This window comes from Leucopleurus acutus (genome assembly GCF_964270905.1).
Source record: "Leucopleurus acutus genome assembly, chromosome: 11".
Lineage (NCBI taxonomy): Eukaryota > Metazoa > Chordata > Mammalia > Artiodactyla > Delphinidae > Leucopleurus > Leucopleurus acutus.
The window spans coordinates 46,056,621-46,071,803 of NC_139152.1; the positions used below are offsets into that span (position 1 = coordinate 46,056,621).

General features: G+C 56.4%; 1 protein-coding gene across 2 annotated transcripts in view; it reads left to right on the forward strand.

Annotated features, from left to right (window-relative positions):
- LRP1 (LDL receptor related protein 1) overlaps positions 1–15,183 on the forward strand; it is a 78,869-nt gene that overhangs the window by 20,847 nt on the left and 42,839 nt on the right. For both annotated transcript variants that reach the window (XM_082851011.1, XM_082851012.1), the window contains exons 7-18: positions 3,945–4,107; positions 4,217–4,439; positions 5,474–5,663; positions 6,131–6,274; positions 7,483–7,719; positions 9,177–9,357; positions 10,209–10,431; positions 11,571–11,772; positions 12,103–12,228; positions 14,269–14,409; positions 14,501–14,626; positions 15,051–15,167. In XM_082851011.1, coding sequence (XP_082707137.1) covers positions 3,945–4,107; positions 4,217–4,439; positions 5,474–5,663; positions 6,131–6,274; positions 7,483–7,719; positions 9,177–9,357; positions 10,209–10,431; positions 11,571–11,772; positions 12,103–12,228; positions 14,269–14,409; positions 14,501–14,626; positions 15,051–15,167 — 2,073 coding nt within the window. The remainder of the gene's footprint in view (positions 1–3,944; positions 4,108–4,216; positions 4,440–5,473; positions 5,664–6,130; positions 6,275–7,482; positions 7,720–9,176; positions 9,358–10,208; positions 10,432–11,570; positions 11,773–12,102; positions 12,229–14,268; positions 14,410–14,500; positions 14,627–15,050; positions 15,168–15,183) is intronic.

Sequence of the window (15,183 nt, forward strand, 5' to 3'; positions counted from 1 at the left end):
ATGCAGTGGTATGAACAACAGCTCCCATTTGTGGAGCGTTTATCATGTGCCAGGCCCCGTGCTAAGTGCTGTTAATGCACCATCCCATCCCAGATCCGCAGACTGAGACTCAGAGACATCAAGTGACTTGCCCATTGTTCCACAGTTGGAAGGTGACAGAACTAGGATTCACACCCAGGCTGTCAGTGTCTGGAGGCTGTCTGGGCCCAGGGCAGAGCAGAGTGATGGGAGAGGCAGGGAAGTTTTCTGGAATAAGGGCAAGAACTCGGTGTCTTCACTGGGGATGCAGTTAAGGCGGAAATGGGATTTTCCTTCCTCGTCCAGGGACCTGGTACCCTATTCTGCAATCTTTAGGTGTATGGATGTGTTGGGGCATATTTCCTCAAGGCACAGAGACTCTCCTCCTTCCCCAGAATTATTTTAGGAAGAGTGACTAGAATCCTGCGGCTGAAGTTAGGGTCTTCTTGGGAATGGGCTGGGGCTGTTGTTTTTGGAAAAGCAGCCACCAGTTTAGGGAGACGCCTCTTGAATGACGTGAAGGAGGGCGACGTCGAGGAAAGCTGGAGTGGTGGCGAGTGCCGAGCGCTGAGCATCAGCGTTGGGGCACAGGGAGGGCTCAGCAGTTACAGACACACAGCCCAGGTCTATTCTGGGGCCTGGAACTGAAAGTCCTTTGTGATATCGCAGGCAGGCTGTGGTCTATCCTCTGTCTTATTACCCTCCCAGCTTCCTGGCCTCCTTCTCTACCCTGGGATCCCTAACCCCGCAGCCTCCAGACCAGCCCCACACTCCTCCCATCACCACACAGCATCCCACCCCTTGGGTTTACAGGATTCTCCCGTCTTCAGGATCTCTGGGGCCTTTGGCCATAGAGCCCTTGTGGAGGGTGCTGTGAGGTGGATCAGTCCCGAGAAGGCTGGGCCACGAGGGGCCAGCTGCCCTCTGGGTGTGTGGAGACAGAATGTCAGGTCCTGCAGGCCGAAGCCCAGGACTCCAGTTGCCCCCTCCACGCCCCGGGACAGGGGGCAGTGGCCCAGACACTGCCTGCGGGGAGCCCGGGAGGGAAGGTGCCCTCTCCCAATCTGAGCCCATCTCACTACACTTGGAATGGGAAGAGTGGCCCAGCGTGTGTGTGTGTGTGAGTGTGTGCATGTGTGTGAGTGTATGTGGTGGGGTGTGCAGAGGAGTCTGGACTTGAGAAGAGAGGAAGATAATGTGGTGGAGGGGTTGGATAACAAAGGATTTTTGCTTGCAACTAATAGTCTCCAGCTGCAAAAATACCAAAGGGGAGCCCAGGCCGGGCTGGGGACTCCAGTTCTTGCCAACTCCTCACCGGCCTGCTGAGTGGGGCCCTGCCTGGCCTTTGGGAGGTGGAAGAGGAGACGAGCCAAGGGTAAACATCTGAGAGCTGGACGGTCCCTCTGCCTTCCTTCCCAGGCCAGCAGGGAGGCTCGAAGGTCAGCCATCCTGAGGCTGCAGGGGAGGACGTGGAACTGCATCTGGGATGGGGGGGCATCAGATCCCTTCAGGTTTCTTCCTCCTCCCCTCTTGCCGAGGGAGGGTGGATCGGGGAGCAGGGGAAGGGTGTTGCCAGCCTTGGAGCTGGGCAGTGACTCAGGGAAGCCTCAGGAAGTTGGAGAGAAGGACGCAGCTGCCCCAGCTGGTGCTGGGAAAACAGCTTTGAGTGATGAGGTTCGTCTGCATGCCAGCATCCCCCAGACCCCCACCGTGCCCACCAAGTAAAGGGCACACAGCCCTGTTTGCCTTTCACCCACCCTGCTGGCTGCCTGGGACTGCGGCAGGGTCCACCCCTCCCCCCCGCGCCCCCCCCCCACCCCGGCCCCAGCTTGGGACCTTGGTTTCCTCTGGATGGGATCCAGCAGCGTTCATTTTCATCTGTTTTCTCTGTGGTCACAGTGTGGGGTAGTTTGCTCGCCTAACCCCTGCACTGGGCCCTCTTCCTCCCCGGCCTGGGATCCACGCGCCCAGGCTGCTCTGCCCCCTCTCTTTGACCTTGTCAGGAGGGGACAGTACTGGGGCTCCGAGGAGAGAGTTGCTGGGTTTAGGGACACATCAGCAGTCACAGGGGTAACACCTCATCCCTGTGGCCTCTTTCTCCAGGCATCTTGGGGTGGGGTTCAACAGGGGGGACCTGAAGAGGAAACTAGTTTGGTGAGAGTCTCAGACTGGCTCTTTCCCTTCCTCCCTCAGCCTAAGTCCTGTGACTGTGAGTCAGTGTCAGGGCCTGGCCAAGTTCCCTGGGAGCCGTGTTCCTGTTCCCTGTGCCCCCCACCCCTACCCACTGTTAGGAAACAGCCCCTGAATCCCTGTGAGGGAGGGGGAGGATTAGGGAGGGCTGAGCAGAAAGCCTAGTCATTATACCTGTAGCCGTGTAGGGACTGAATAATCCTCACCAGGTTGAGTGTGGCTAGTGGGGATTTCAGTAAAAAATAAAGAAAGAAAGAAATAAGTTTCAGCCAGAGACAGGTGGTCCAAAGACTCCTTTACCTGCTGAGGAAATTGGTGGAAGTGGAGTGCAAGGCAGGGGTCCCAGGGACTCATTGTCTTGGAAACTTCCCTGCTTGCAAGAGGTATCACCTCTGATAGTGGTCGTTGGAGGGGGCAGTGGGTGGATGGGAGCCAGTGGGTCCTGGAGAGAAGGAGCCACACCGCCCCCCAGGAGGCCAGCAGGGGTCCCGTCCCTAGACTTCCTGCTGCCCTTGCCCCACCCCTGATCTCTTAGGCCCTTTTTGCCATAGACTGAGTATGGGCACCTGGTCTCCATCCTCTTCCCCCACTCCCACCCTTCTGAAGCTCCCCCTCTTTCTGAGCCATGCCTCAGTTTACCTTCAGAGTCCTTTGATGGCTCTCCTCCTCTGCACTCTCTCCTCCAGCCCTATATCTTTTTTTTTTTTTTTTTTTTTTTTTTTTTTTTGCGGTACGCGGGCCTCTCACCGTTGTGGCCTCTCCCGTTGCAGAGCACAGGCTCCGACGTGCAGGCCCAGCGGCCATGGCTCATGGGCCCAGCCGCTCCGCGGCATGTGGGATCCTCCCGAACCGGGGCACGAACCCGCGTCCCCTGCGTCGGCAGGCGGACTCTCAACCACTGCGCCACCAGGGAAGCCCTCCAGCCGTATATCTTATTCCCTGCTCCTTCCCACCCTTCCGAGGACTGGAGGAAATTGAGCAATAGGGACATTGAAGAAACAGGGGAATGGGAGTGAGTACAGGAAGTTTGGCCCATGCCACTGGTTCCAACCTTTTGCCACCATGGACCTTCCCTTTTCCATCTCTGCGGGCCCCTTATTTGGACATTCTCTTCTCTCAGAGCGGATTTATTGATGGATACCTGCTTTTCCACTTTTAAAAGTCATGCAGCACGTACAGCTTCCAGTCCGTGCTCCTAGCTAGTGTGATATAACTCGACTTAGCATACAAAGATGATGAAAGTCCAGCCAAAAGCAGAGATGTGTGATGTTTTATTAGCCTGAGTGCTCTTATCTAAAGTAAAAGCAGATTTTAAAAGTTCTGGAATGAGCTAGTAGACCTATCCTCACTGCCTTTTGGAACCCCAAGAAGTTGGTCCCATTCAAGCAGGGGCTAGAGTTGGGAAACCTGTCCGTCAGCCAACCAGCCACCAATCATCCAGTGCCCCTGTGTGCCCACCCTGAGCTCGGCATGGGGAGCAGAGCGGTGTGGGAGGATACTCAGAGACTTCTCTTTGGAGAGACCCTGTTGGTGAAGGGTGGCCAAGAGCACAAGGCAAAACGTGCCGCTGCCAGTAGCTCCCGTAAGAGCTCAGGGAGGAGAGACAGCCGTGGCATGGGTGGTGGAGGAGGGCACCCCAGAGGAGGTGGGCTTCCCACGGTAGGTTCTGCACCAGCAGAGGGTGGGCATGTCTGTGGGAGGACCTCCCCCATAGCCCTTTCATTCACACTCTCCAGACGTGGAACAGATGGCCATCGACTGGCTGACAGGCAACTTCTACTTTGTGGATGACATCGATGATAGGATCTTTGTCTGCAACCGAAACGGGGACACGTGTGTCACTTTGCTAGACCTGGAGCTCTACAACCCCAAGGGCATTGCACTGGACCCTGCCATGGGGTGAGCGGGGCAGGCAGGGGCACTGGCCCTGGAACAGGGAGGCAGAGGCTGTGGTAGAAGGGAGGGTGCCCAGTGTCCAGACCCCATTTAACATGCCATCTGCTCACAGGAAGGTGTTCTTCACTGACTACGGGCAGATCCCCAAAGTGGAGCGCTGTGATATGGACGGGCAGAACCGCACCAAGCTGGTCGACAGCAAGATTGTGTTTCCTCACGGCATCACGCTGGACCTGGTCAGCCGCCTCGTCTACTGGGCCGATGCCTACCTGGACTACATCGAGGTGGTGGACTACGAGGGCAAGGGCCGGCAGACCATCATCCAGGGCATCCTGGTGAGGGGGAAGTCTTGGCCGGGAAACCCTTCTCTGGGCCTCTTGGGAGGGCGGAGGACAGAATGGGAGCGTGGTTGCCCTGAGCCCTCTGGTAGGGAGGGGGTGGGCACGAGCATCTGGGGGAAAGGACAGAATATGGCTTCCGCTCGGATGGCCACAGTCATTTTAGAGACCACCTTTTACTTCCCTTTTCTCATTCGAGTTGGGTTCTTACAACAAGCCCCTGGAAAATGAGTGGTCAGGTGTCTCAGTTCCCTTTTGGCGGCTGAAAAAAGGCAGGATTCAAAGAGGTTAAGTGATTTGCTTGAGGTTACACAGCTAGGAAATAGCACTTGAACCTAGTCTAGAAGCCCTTCCAGTTCAGAGATGACATCTCTCTTCTGGGATAATTAGGGGGACCCTCCATCCCGATTTGCCTGAGACTGTCCCAGTGTCAGCCCTGAAAGTCCCCTGGGCTAGTCTTGGACAAACTGGGACAGTTGGTTACCTTAGATACATTATGCAGGTAGCAGAGGCTGTTATCAGGCTTGCTTGGGGCCAGTCTGTTCTCTCAACCTTCCCAAAAGCTGGGAGCTAGAGGCGGGCTAAGCATGTTCCCTGTGGACAGAGTGTAGGGCCCAACTCTACTTCAGTGCAAAATCATCCCATCATTGAATATGTGCCTGGTTCTGAGAGGGACATGGTTCCTGCCCTCAAGGGGTTTGAGCGGAGTGGGTAGGGTAAACCCACAGATTACCAGACAGTGGATTACAGCCAGAAATGGAGTGTGGAAGGAGAGACTGTCCTCTCTGGTTAGAAGATTCCAGAAGCCCTTCAAAGAGATGCTCTGTGAAGGATGGATGGGATTTGACAAGCATATCTCAAGAACAGGATAGTCCAGAGGAGACAGGAGTAAAGCACGGAGTCAGACAACCGTGGAATGAGTTTGGGGATGCAAGTTATGGAGTCTGGAAGAGAAGCTGAGGGGCTCACCAGGGGCAGAGGGAGGATTCTCTTCTCCTCTCATGTTGACTGTTCCTGCCTGCCCACCTCAGATCGAGCACCTGTATGGCCTGACCGTGTTTGAGAATTATCTCTACGCCACCAACTCAGACAACGCCAACGCCCAGCAGAAGACGAGCGTGATCCGCGTGAACCGCTTCAACAGCACCGACTACCAGGTCGTCACCCGTGTGGACAAGGGAGGTGCCCTCCACATCTACCACCAGCGGCGTCAGCCCCGAGGTGAGCGGGGTTCCACAGCCCCGCCAGGGATGCCCCTGATTCTCTTGTGGCATGACTGCTTCTCCTAGCCATCCACCCCAGACTACCTCCTCTCCACCGTCTGCTTCCCCCGCCGCCCCTTCCTGCCCGTCAGCCTCCAGATCCCACCCCCAGGGAGCCCCTTGCCCCTATTCTGCTCAGGACGTAGATCACCCCTCCCAGTTCCCTGGCTGGTCTAGAGTAGAAGCGCCTGGCTGTGGGCAACAGTGTGACTCTGTCCCCTGACCACAGAGGTCCCCACCCAAGAGTCTGAAGGCTGGGTGGTGTCAGAGCAGAGGAATGCCAGTCCCGTGGCTTCCGAATCCCCAGAGGGGACAACAGGCACAAAGACCTTAGCAGGAGGGAGAGTGGTCAGACTGCAGGAAGCCTTCTCAAGGCCTGGCACAGGGGCTTCGAGGGGTCCTGACCAGCTCTCCACCCTGCCCCAGTGAGGAGCCACGCCTGCGAGAACGACCAGTACGGGAAGCCGGGAGGCTGCTCCGACATCTGTCTGCTGGCCAACAGTCACAAGGCGCGGACCTGCCGCTGCCGCTCCGGCTTCAGCCTGGGCAGTGATGGGAAGTCGTGCAAGAGTGAGTGACAGGGAAGGGCTTGTGTGCCTGCTGGGGTGGGACGGGAGGGGTCCTTACCTGCCTCCCACAGCCCAGCTGCATCTGTCTGAGATGCAGAAAGATGGAGGGCCTTACCCAAAGTTTCGCCCTGGTGAGGGACAGGGATGCGACTTGCACTCCCATCCGAGAGCAGGGCTTATCCCGCTACCCCACTCAGGCTCCGGAGAACGCTGTCAACTGGCCCATTCATCCCTTCATTCCTTCCTTCATTCAACAAGTATCTAGTGAGCGCACGCTATGTCTGGCACTGTCCTGGCAGTGAGGGTTCAGCAGTAAACAAGATAGACGTTGTCTCTGGCCTCATGGAGCTTATAGTCTGGCAGGAGAGGCAGACAGACACATAAATAACTTGCGGTGAGGGTAGGTGTTAGGAAGAAAATAAAGTGCAGCTTAGAGTTAATGACGACAGCGAAGGCTCCGGTTTAGACAACAGTCAGGGAAGGCTTCTCTGCGGAGGCGATAGTAACGTCAAGCGCGCTGTGAAATGAGGAAGTGAATCATGGGAATCATGTACCTGAAAGGAGAGCGTTTCAGGCAGAGGGAATCTGTAGCGCCCAGGCTCAGAGGCCAGCGTGAGCTTGGCGTGCCGGAGAGCAGAGAGGCGGCAGGGGGACGGGAGCGGGGCAGCGCGTGAGTGAGGGGAGATGAGGAAGGGTGTTGCATTATATTCTAACTGGAATGAGAAGCTCTGGGTGGCTTAACAGATTTGAGTCATGTTTGTAAAAATGATCACGCTAGCTGCTGGGCGGAGGATGGGCAGCAGGGAAGTGGCAGGACGCTGTTTTTGCGGCGTAGGCAAGAAGTGACATGGCTTAGACTAAGATGAACAGGGGAAGTGGTCAAAAGGGACCTGATTCCAACATATGTGGGCCGCTAATTTCACTACTCAACAGAGGGCACTTACTGAAGACATGCTACCTTTACCCCATTTCTCACCCCTAGGGTGCATAGGAAAAACCCCCAGGGCGTTGTTCCCTGGACCTTACATGCTTATGTGTCTGTCCATGTGGTTCAGACCCCCTGCCGTCCCCACACCCTTGACCCAGTACAGCTGGGGCGTTGGCTGGGTGGTGGTCGTGTGTGTGTGTGTGTGTGTGTGTGTGTGTGTGTGTGTGTGTGTGTGTGTGTGTGTGTGTCTGACTTTGTGCCCCTCCTTGTGCCTGCCTTAGAGCCGGAACACGAGCTATTCCTCGTGTATGGCAAGGGCCGGCCAGGCATCATCCGGGGCATGGATATGGGGGCCAAGGTCCCCGACGAGCACATGATCCCCATCGAGAACCTCATGAACCCCCGGGCCCTGGACTTCCATGCTGAGACCGGCTTCATCTACTTTGCCGACACCACCAGCTACCTCATCGGCCGCCAGAAGATCGATGGCACTGAGCGGGAGACCATCCTGAAGGATGGTAAGGGCCCCAAAGTGGGAGGTGTGTGGATGGGACCCCCAAGGCACACGCCCACCTGAGGCAGGAAGTGATTGGGGGCCTGGGCGTCTCTCTCCTGGTGCCCTTCCAGCGTGGAGAGTCCCCAGCTGACTGGCTAGCTGGGCTGGTTGGCATGGAGATGAGGGGATAGACAGATTGACCCCTGGGTGACCCCCTTCTTGGCTGAGCCGGGAAGAGGCCGGAGGATGGATGGCTAAGGCCGTGTGGGCCATCCTTGCCAGCCCTTGGGGAAACTCAGGGTCTCTCTGCCATTGGCTCTGAGCCCCGGAGCTTCACGCGGCGCACAGCCGGGGAGAGGCCTGAGGCTCTGAATCGGCGCAGACACACCGGCACACGTGTGTACACACAGGGTCTGTGCAGCCAGACCTCACGGCCGCCAAGAGCTGCATGCTTACATGTCCTGAGAAAATTGTGTTTTGTGAATGGAATCCAGTTTTTCCCTCTGAGCTGCCCCAGCAGGTCCGCAGTGCACGGTCTTCTGAATATCCATCGGCGTGGAGGCTCTGAGCCTCCGAGCGCTGCACCATGCCTCCCGGGTGTTAGGAGCTCCCAAACCTGCCCTCGGGCCCCCAGGACAGGGCTTCCTAACCAGTCAGTCTGGCTGGTGCTGGTTACCACCCCTTGGCCTGCTCTCCATCCCCCACCTCGGCTCAGAGAACCTCAGCCGTCAGCAATCATAAGACTTCGGGGAAATCAAAAGTAACTCCTCATCAGGAAAGGACTGGGGTTCCCTATACCAGGGATGCTATTTAGCTTGAGATGAAGCCTGTGGCTAAGTGAAAAATCACTCCCTAACTTACTCATTTTGTTAGCTCAGGAGTTTTAGGCCTGGGATGTGGCGTCGCACTTGTGCCCAGAGCCACATGCCTATTGCTTCAGCTGTCCACCCCAGCTCAGGCCCTGACGTGCCTTCTCAAGTGAGCCCACGTGTGCCACGTAGGTTTTCTTGCTGCCATGTGCAGCTTCTTTTTTTTTTTTTTTTTTTGCGGTACGCGGGCCTCTCACTGCTGTGGCCTCTCCCGTTGCGGAGCACAGGCTCCGGATGCGCAGGCTCAGCGGCCATGGCTCACGAGCCCAGCAGCTCCGCGGCATGTGGGATCCTCCCAGACCGGGGCACGAACCCGTGTCCCCTGCATCGGCAGGCGGACTCTCAACCACTGCGCCACCAGGGAAGCCCTGCCATGTGCAGCTTTGAGAGACCCCGACTCAACACAGATGTGGCAGCACAAACGACCTCCCAGGCTCCTTCCTCCAACCTCTCATTCCATCCCATCCCAGCCACCGTCTAGGGCACAGGAGTCTCCCTGCATTCCCCACTAGCCAAGTGCTCCAAGGTGCAGGTATCTTAAGAGCCAGAGGCCGGCAGATTTGAGCCGCCTTTGAGGCTCTCCCTCCTTGCTCCGCCCCGCCCACTGCAGGCATACACAATGTGGAGGGCGTAGCTGTGGACTGGATGGGGGACAATTTGTATTGGACGGATGATGGGCCCAAGAAGACCATCAGTGTGGCCAGGCTGGAGAAGGCTGCTCAGACCCGCAAGACCTTAATCGAGGGCAAAATGACACACCCCAGGGCCATTGTGGTGGATCCGCTCAATGGGTGAGTCCTCCCACGGCCTTGGGAGGGGAGGAACCAGGGACTGCGTGGGCCTCAGGACTGGGGGATAAGAGAGAGAGTGGACAGGGGAGGGCAGCCGAGGTGGGATGCTTCGGTGAGAATTGGGCTGAAAGGGGAAAAGGTGTCCCCACCTACAGGGCAATGGGAGTGATGCTCTAAACACATACATAGAAATCTGGTCCTGTCACTCCCAGCGGGCCCTCCCCTGGCTCCCCTTGCCCTTATCAGCCCCGGGGTCCTACAGGGTCTGCCTGCAGCTCGTCTGACCTCATCTGCACCTCACATCCTGCATTTGCAAGTTCTGTCCCCACTGCCTGCTGTCTGTTCCTTAAACCAGCACTCCAGCTCTTCCTACCTCAGGGCTTTTGCTCTTGGAGTTCCTCTGCCTGGGACTCCCAAGTATTTGCATTCACATCTCAGCTCAAATGCCACTTCCTCAGAGAGGCCTTCCCCACCGGCTGCCCGGGCACTCTCCATGCCGTGCCCCTGCTTCGAGTCCCTCCTGACTCCTATTGCTCTGCGTCGTGTGTGACCCTCTCGACTGACTTGTTTCTTGTCTGTGTCCTGGGTGGGACATATCTGTACGAGAGCAGGGGCTTTGGCTGCCTTGGTCTCTGCTGGGTCCTCCAGCGCCAGAACTGTGCCCAGCTCAGTAGGCATTCAACAAATATTTGTTGAGTGGAGGAATGAATGAATGAAATATGTGGGCTGAGGGTGAGCAGGGCAGGAAGACCCCCGTGAGGAGCTCTGGGATGCCCGTCTGGATTGGGATCACAGGGGAGGATGTTGATGGCAGGGGTGGCTAGGTGGTGCTGACCAGTAGCTGCCCACAGGTGGATGTACTGGACTGACTGGGAGGAGGACCCCAAGGACAGTCGGCGAGGGCGGCTGGAGAGGGCCTGGATGGACGGCTCACACCGAGACATCTTTGTCACCTCCAAGACAGTACTTTGGCCCAATGGGCTGAGCCTGGACATCCCAGCTGGGCGCCTCTACTGGGTGGACGCTTTCTATGATCGCATCGAGACCATCCTGCTCAATGGCACGGACCGGAAGGTGGGCAGGCATGCGCCTGTGTGTGGGTGTTCATGTGTGCGTTGCTGGACCACATTTCTGTGCGGGTGAGGCTGTGTGTCTGAATGTGTGGACGTCTGTGTGTGTCCGGGCCTGTGTGCTTTGTGTGTGTTTACCTGTGAGCCTGCGGGTGTGTCCCTCTGTGTGCTTGTGTGCCTACGTCTTACATTGTTTGAGGATTCGCTTCTATCAGAGTACCTCTGTGACCATGCACGTGGTCTGTGGGCCTGACCACCTGTGTGAACACCTGAGCATACACATCGTGTGCGCCTCTGCCTGGCTGTGCACATACAGGCAGCACACACTGGCGTGTGCCTGCACCGTGTGCCCCTGTACGGGTGCGAGATGCCTGGAGACGCTGTAGGCGCACGCTCGTTCATTCCGGGGGCTACGTCTTCATTCATGAGCCCTGTGCAAGTCTAGGCGTGCGGACCAAGCTCTTTCATGGTGTATAAGGCCCTTTATGGTGTGGCCCCTGACCGTCTCTGTGGTCCTCTTTCACCCTCTGCTCCCTGCATCCCGGCACTTGGAACAGCAGCACTAGACAGCTTTCAAGTCCAGCACACGTCAGGGTGCTGCCCTCTTTGCTGCTGCTCATGCAGATTCTTCTGCCTCCACCCAGCTCCTCCTCAGCTGGCACAGCACTCAGGGGCGGGCCGCCTCCTCTGGGGTGTCGTCTCCAGACCCCTCTCCGCCGTGGACAGCCTTGTGTGCCTTTCCTGAGACGATAGGCAGCTCCAGCGAAGGGCTCGCGTCTTTTCCATTTCTTAGTGCTACCTCAACAGATCCTGGCAGATGTGTGGTGGATGAAGAAACGAATGTATGGATCCTGGCTGTCTGCTCGCTACTCTGTGTGTGCCCGTGCGTGCGCGCGTGCGCCTGTGTTGGAGGGACATGAATGAACATGAATCGGCCCGAGAGAGGACTGCGGGCAAAGCCCCCCGTCAGCGCTCTCCTGGCTTTAGGGCCTGGCACTTCCCGGTGTGCACCCCTGGGGGCTTCTAGGCTGATGGCCAGGCCATGGACATATGAGTGTACAGAACACTGACCCCCCCCCCGGGCCTCCCTGAGGCACCCCCAGTTGTCTCCCAGCTCCTTGGTAACCTCTTCTCCATTCCTAGATTGTGTACGAGGGTCCTGAGCTGAACCACGCCTTTGGCCTGTGTCACCACGGCAACTACCTCTTCTGGACCGAGTACCGGAGTGGCAGTGTCTACCGCCTGGAACGGGGCACAGGAGGCACGCCCCCCATCGTGACCCTTCTGCGCAGCGAGCGGCCCCCCATTTTTGAGATCCGCATGTATGATGCCCAGCAGCAGCAAGGTACCCCTGGGCTGGGACTTGGGTCTGGGGTGGGACCTAGATAGGGGGGTGAGGGCACTCCCCAGGGATCCTAGGCTCTAACTTTGGAGACTCTCGAGAAGAGAGGCCCCCACCCCAATTTGACCTTCTGTGTTCCCTATCTCCCCCCTGCCCCATGACTGCATCTCCTCTTCTTCAACCCCTCCGTATTTCCTCTTTCTGTCTCCTCCTTTTAATGCGTCTCCTCCCCCGGCCTCTCATCTCGCCTCTCTGGCCTTTCCTGACCCTGCTGAAACCCATCCCCTGTCCTCCCCGTCCTTCCTCCTCCCACCCGTGACCCCTCCTTCACAGTGGGTACCAACAAATGCCGGGTGAACAATGGCGGCTGCAGCAGCCTGTGCCTGGCCACCCCTGGGAGCCGCCAGTGTGCCTGTGCTGAGGACCAGGTGTTGGACACAGACGGTGTCACTTGTTTGGGTACGAGGGGCCCAGCTGGGGTGGGAGGTGGGGGAGCAGACCCCAGCAGGAGGAGGCCACGGTGTCCCCGTCGGAGATGAAGGAGGCAAAGAGGGCCCTGGGGGCAACAGGAGGTGAGGGATGGGGTGAGAGAAGAAGGCTCTGAGGGCTGGAGGGTGTTTAGGGGTGACCAGGGGGTGGGAGGTCTGGGAAGGCATGAAAATCAGGGAAACCAAGTGAGGAACAGGACAGCTATGGAAAGAGAAAACCATTAACGTTTTACATTTATTTCCGCATTATTAAAGTTATACAACAATAGTTCAGAATATCGGAAATTAGAGGAGAGAAAAAAAGCCCAGTCTCACCAGCAGACACCACTATATTGTTAGTATTGTGGTAAAGGCACAGCATCCTTTTTTCCTTAGGTGTGTTTTTACGTGGTTGGAATATACTGTATATAAATGTTTTCTGCCCCTTTTGGCTCATATATGTCACAAATTTTCTGTGTTATCATTGCCTTATTTTAAATAGCCCCATTTTTTAATAAAAGCGGGTCATGCTCATTGTAAAAATAAATGAACAGTATAGAAAAATACAAAAGAGAAAGTACAAATCATCCCAAATTCCACCACCCATAGATTGCACCGTTACCATTTCAGTGAACAACCTCCCAATTTCTCTATATATTTACTTTTGCTTAAATGGAATCGTGCTGCACATGCTGTTCTGTTTCCTGCATTTGTCACTTGACAGTGTGTCATGAATACATCAGCAGAATTTCTAATGGCCAAAATATATTGAATTGGGTAAACATCCCATAATTTACTGAACCATTTCTCTACTGTTGGTTGTTTCCAGTTTTTTGTTGTAATCACAGCCAGCATTTATTGAACACGGACTATGTACTACGCATGGTTATAAGCAGTCCTCATGCAGTAACTTATTTACTCCTTAAACTATTCCTGTAGGGAAGGTATCTTTATTACCCCAATTTATAGATGAAGAAATTGAGGCCCAAAGTTAGAGCAGGGATTTGAACCCAGGAACCCTGACCCAGAGTCTGTTTATTAATCACCTGCTCTGCTATTTCTTATAGCTTCATGCCTTCCCATATTCTGGATGATTTCCTTAGGATAGAATCCCAGAAGTGAAAATGGATCAGTGGGCCATAGTGTACACCTAAGAGTGAGTGACTGAGGCCAGGTGCAGGGCAAGAGGATTGGTGAAGAGGAGCTTAGAAACTGAGGGGCCAGCATTATGGAAGAGTCACCTGTGTGCACATTGAAATCACCAAGAATAAAGAGGGAGTGATCATGGAGAAAGTGACCCTGAACCAGGAGCTAAAAACCCTTAAGGATGCTGGGGACTAGCCTGGGGTCCTTTGAAGTAGGGGTTCGTATATAGTCTAATAACATGAAAGTCAATACTGATTTTTCAGAGGGGAGAGAGGGAGAATGGTCTGGAAGCACAGGTGAGGAGCAAGGCGGACACATACAGCCTCCAGGTCCAGTGGTCCTTGGGACCCACAGGGTTAGAGGGGGTGAGAGATGGGTCAGAAAGGCATGCGCAGAGCAGTGGGGGCCAGGGCCAGGGACTGACATGGGCGTCCTGGGCTTCCTGAGCTTACCCTGTGCAAACACAAAGGACGAAGTGATTTCACCGCTGATAGCCAAAGGCAGGAAAAAGTCCAGGGACCAGAGCAGGGGCCGAGGGTCCTGGAGATGACTTCCAAGGGGCAGTTCATGGAGATGGCAGGGAGGGGCAAGGGGCGGGCTGCTCGGTGGGGACAAAAGGATGGGGGGCTCTAGGCTCTCTTGGAAGCTCCTTTATTCTCAGACCACATTGCGGTACTGGAAGCAGCAGAGCAAACATCACCCTTGTGGCCTGAGAAAGAGTTGCAGTTTCCACCCAGATAATTTCTTCACGAAGAACTATGCACTAGGAAAGATGACTGTGTATATTATTTTAAAACCATAAAACAAGCCAACAGAGGACAGGGGGCTCGGCACCTGTCCGTGACCTGGGTCTGACTTTCCCCCTCACGCCTCGTGGTACCCACAGCGAACCCGTCCTACGTGCCCCCACCCCAGTGCCAGCCAGGCGAGTTCGCCTGCTCAAACAGCCGCTGCATCCAGGAACGCTGGAAGTGCGACGGGGACAACGACTGCCTGGACAACAGCGACGAGGCCCCTGCCCTCTGCCGTGAGTCCCTGCTGCACAGCCGGCCCTTGGGCAACAGCTGGAGAGCTGGGGGCCCCTCCCTCCGGCTGACCCCTGACCTCTCCCTCCTCAGATCAGCACACCTGCCCCTCGGACCGGTTCAAGTGCGAGAACAACCGTTGCATCCCCAACCGCTGGCTCTGTGACGGGGACAATGACTGCGGGAACAGCGAAGACGAGTCCAATGCCACTTGCTCAGGTGTGGGAGGGGCGTGACCACACCGGCACCCCTCAGTCACCAGGGCAGGGCAGGCGGGGGAGCCAGGCTTGGGAAGACAGAGGGGCCTCAGGGAGAGACAGGAGCACGGGGCACCCAGGGCAGAGGGGAAGGGAGGACAGGGTTGGCTGGGAGGCCCGTGCTTGCAGGGGACAGAGCACAGCTCTAGGTTGGGGATGACAAGCAAGGCGGGTGGATCTTCTCCTTGGAGGACACCAGCGACCCCTCAAGAGACGGGGTGAAGCGTCCGGTGTGAGACCACGTAGGTGATTTTGAATGATGTCTCTAAGAAGAATAGCTTTGAGGTCCTTGGGGAGACTTCCAGAGAGGCAGAGAATAATAGCAAAGCAAGTGAAATTAAAGAGGGGACTCAGCTGTGAGCACTCACGCCCATCCCTGTCCCCAGCTCGCACCTGCCCACCCAACCAGTTCTCCTGTGCCAGTGGCCGCTGCATCCCCATCTCCTGGACGTGCGACCTGGATGACGATTGTGGGGACCGCTCCGATGAGTCAGCCTCGTGTGGTGAGCAAGGCAGCAG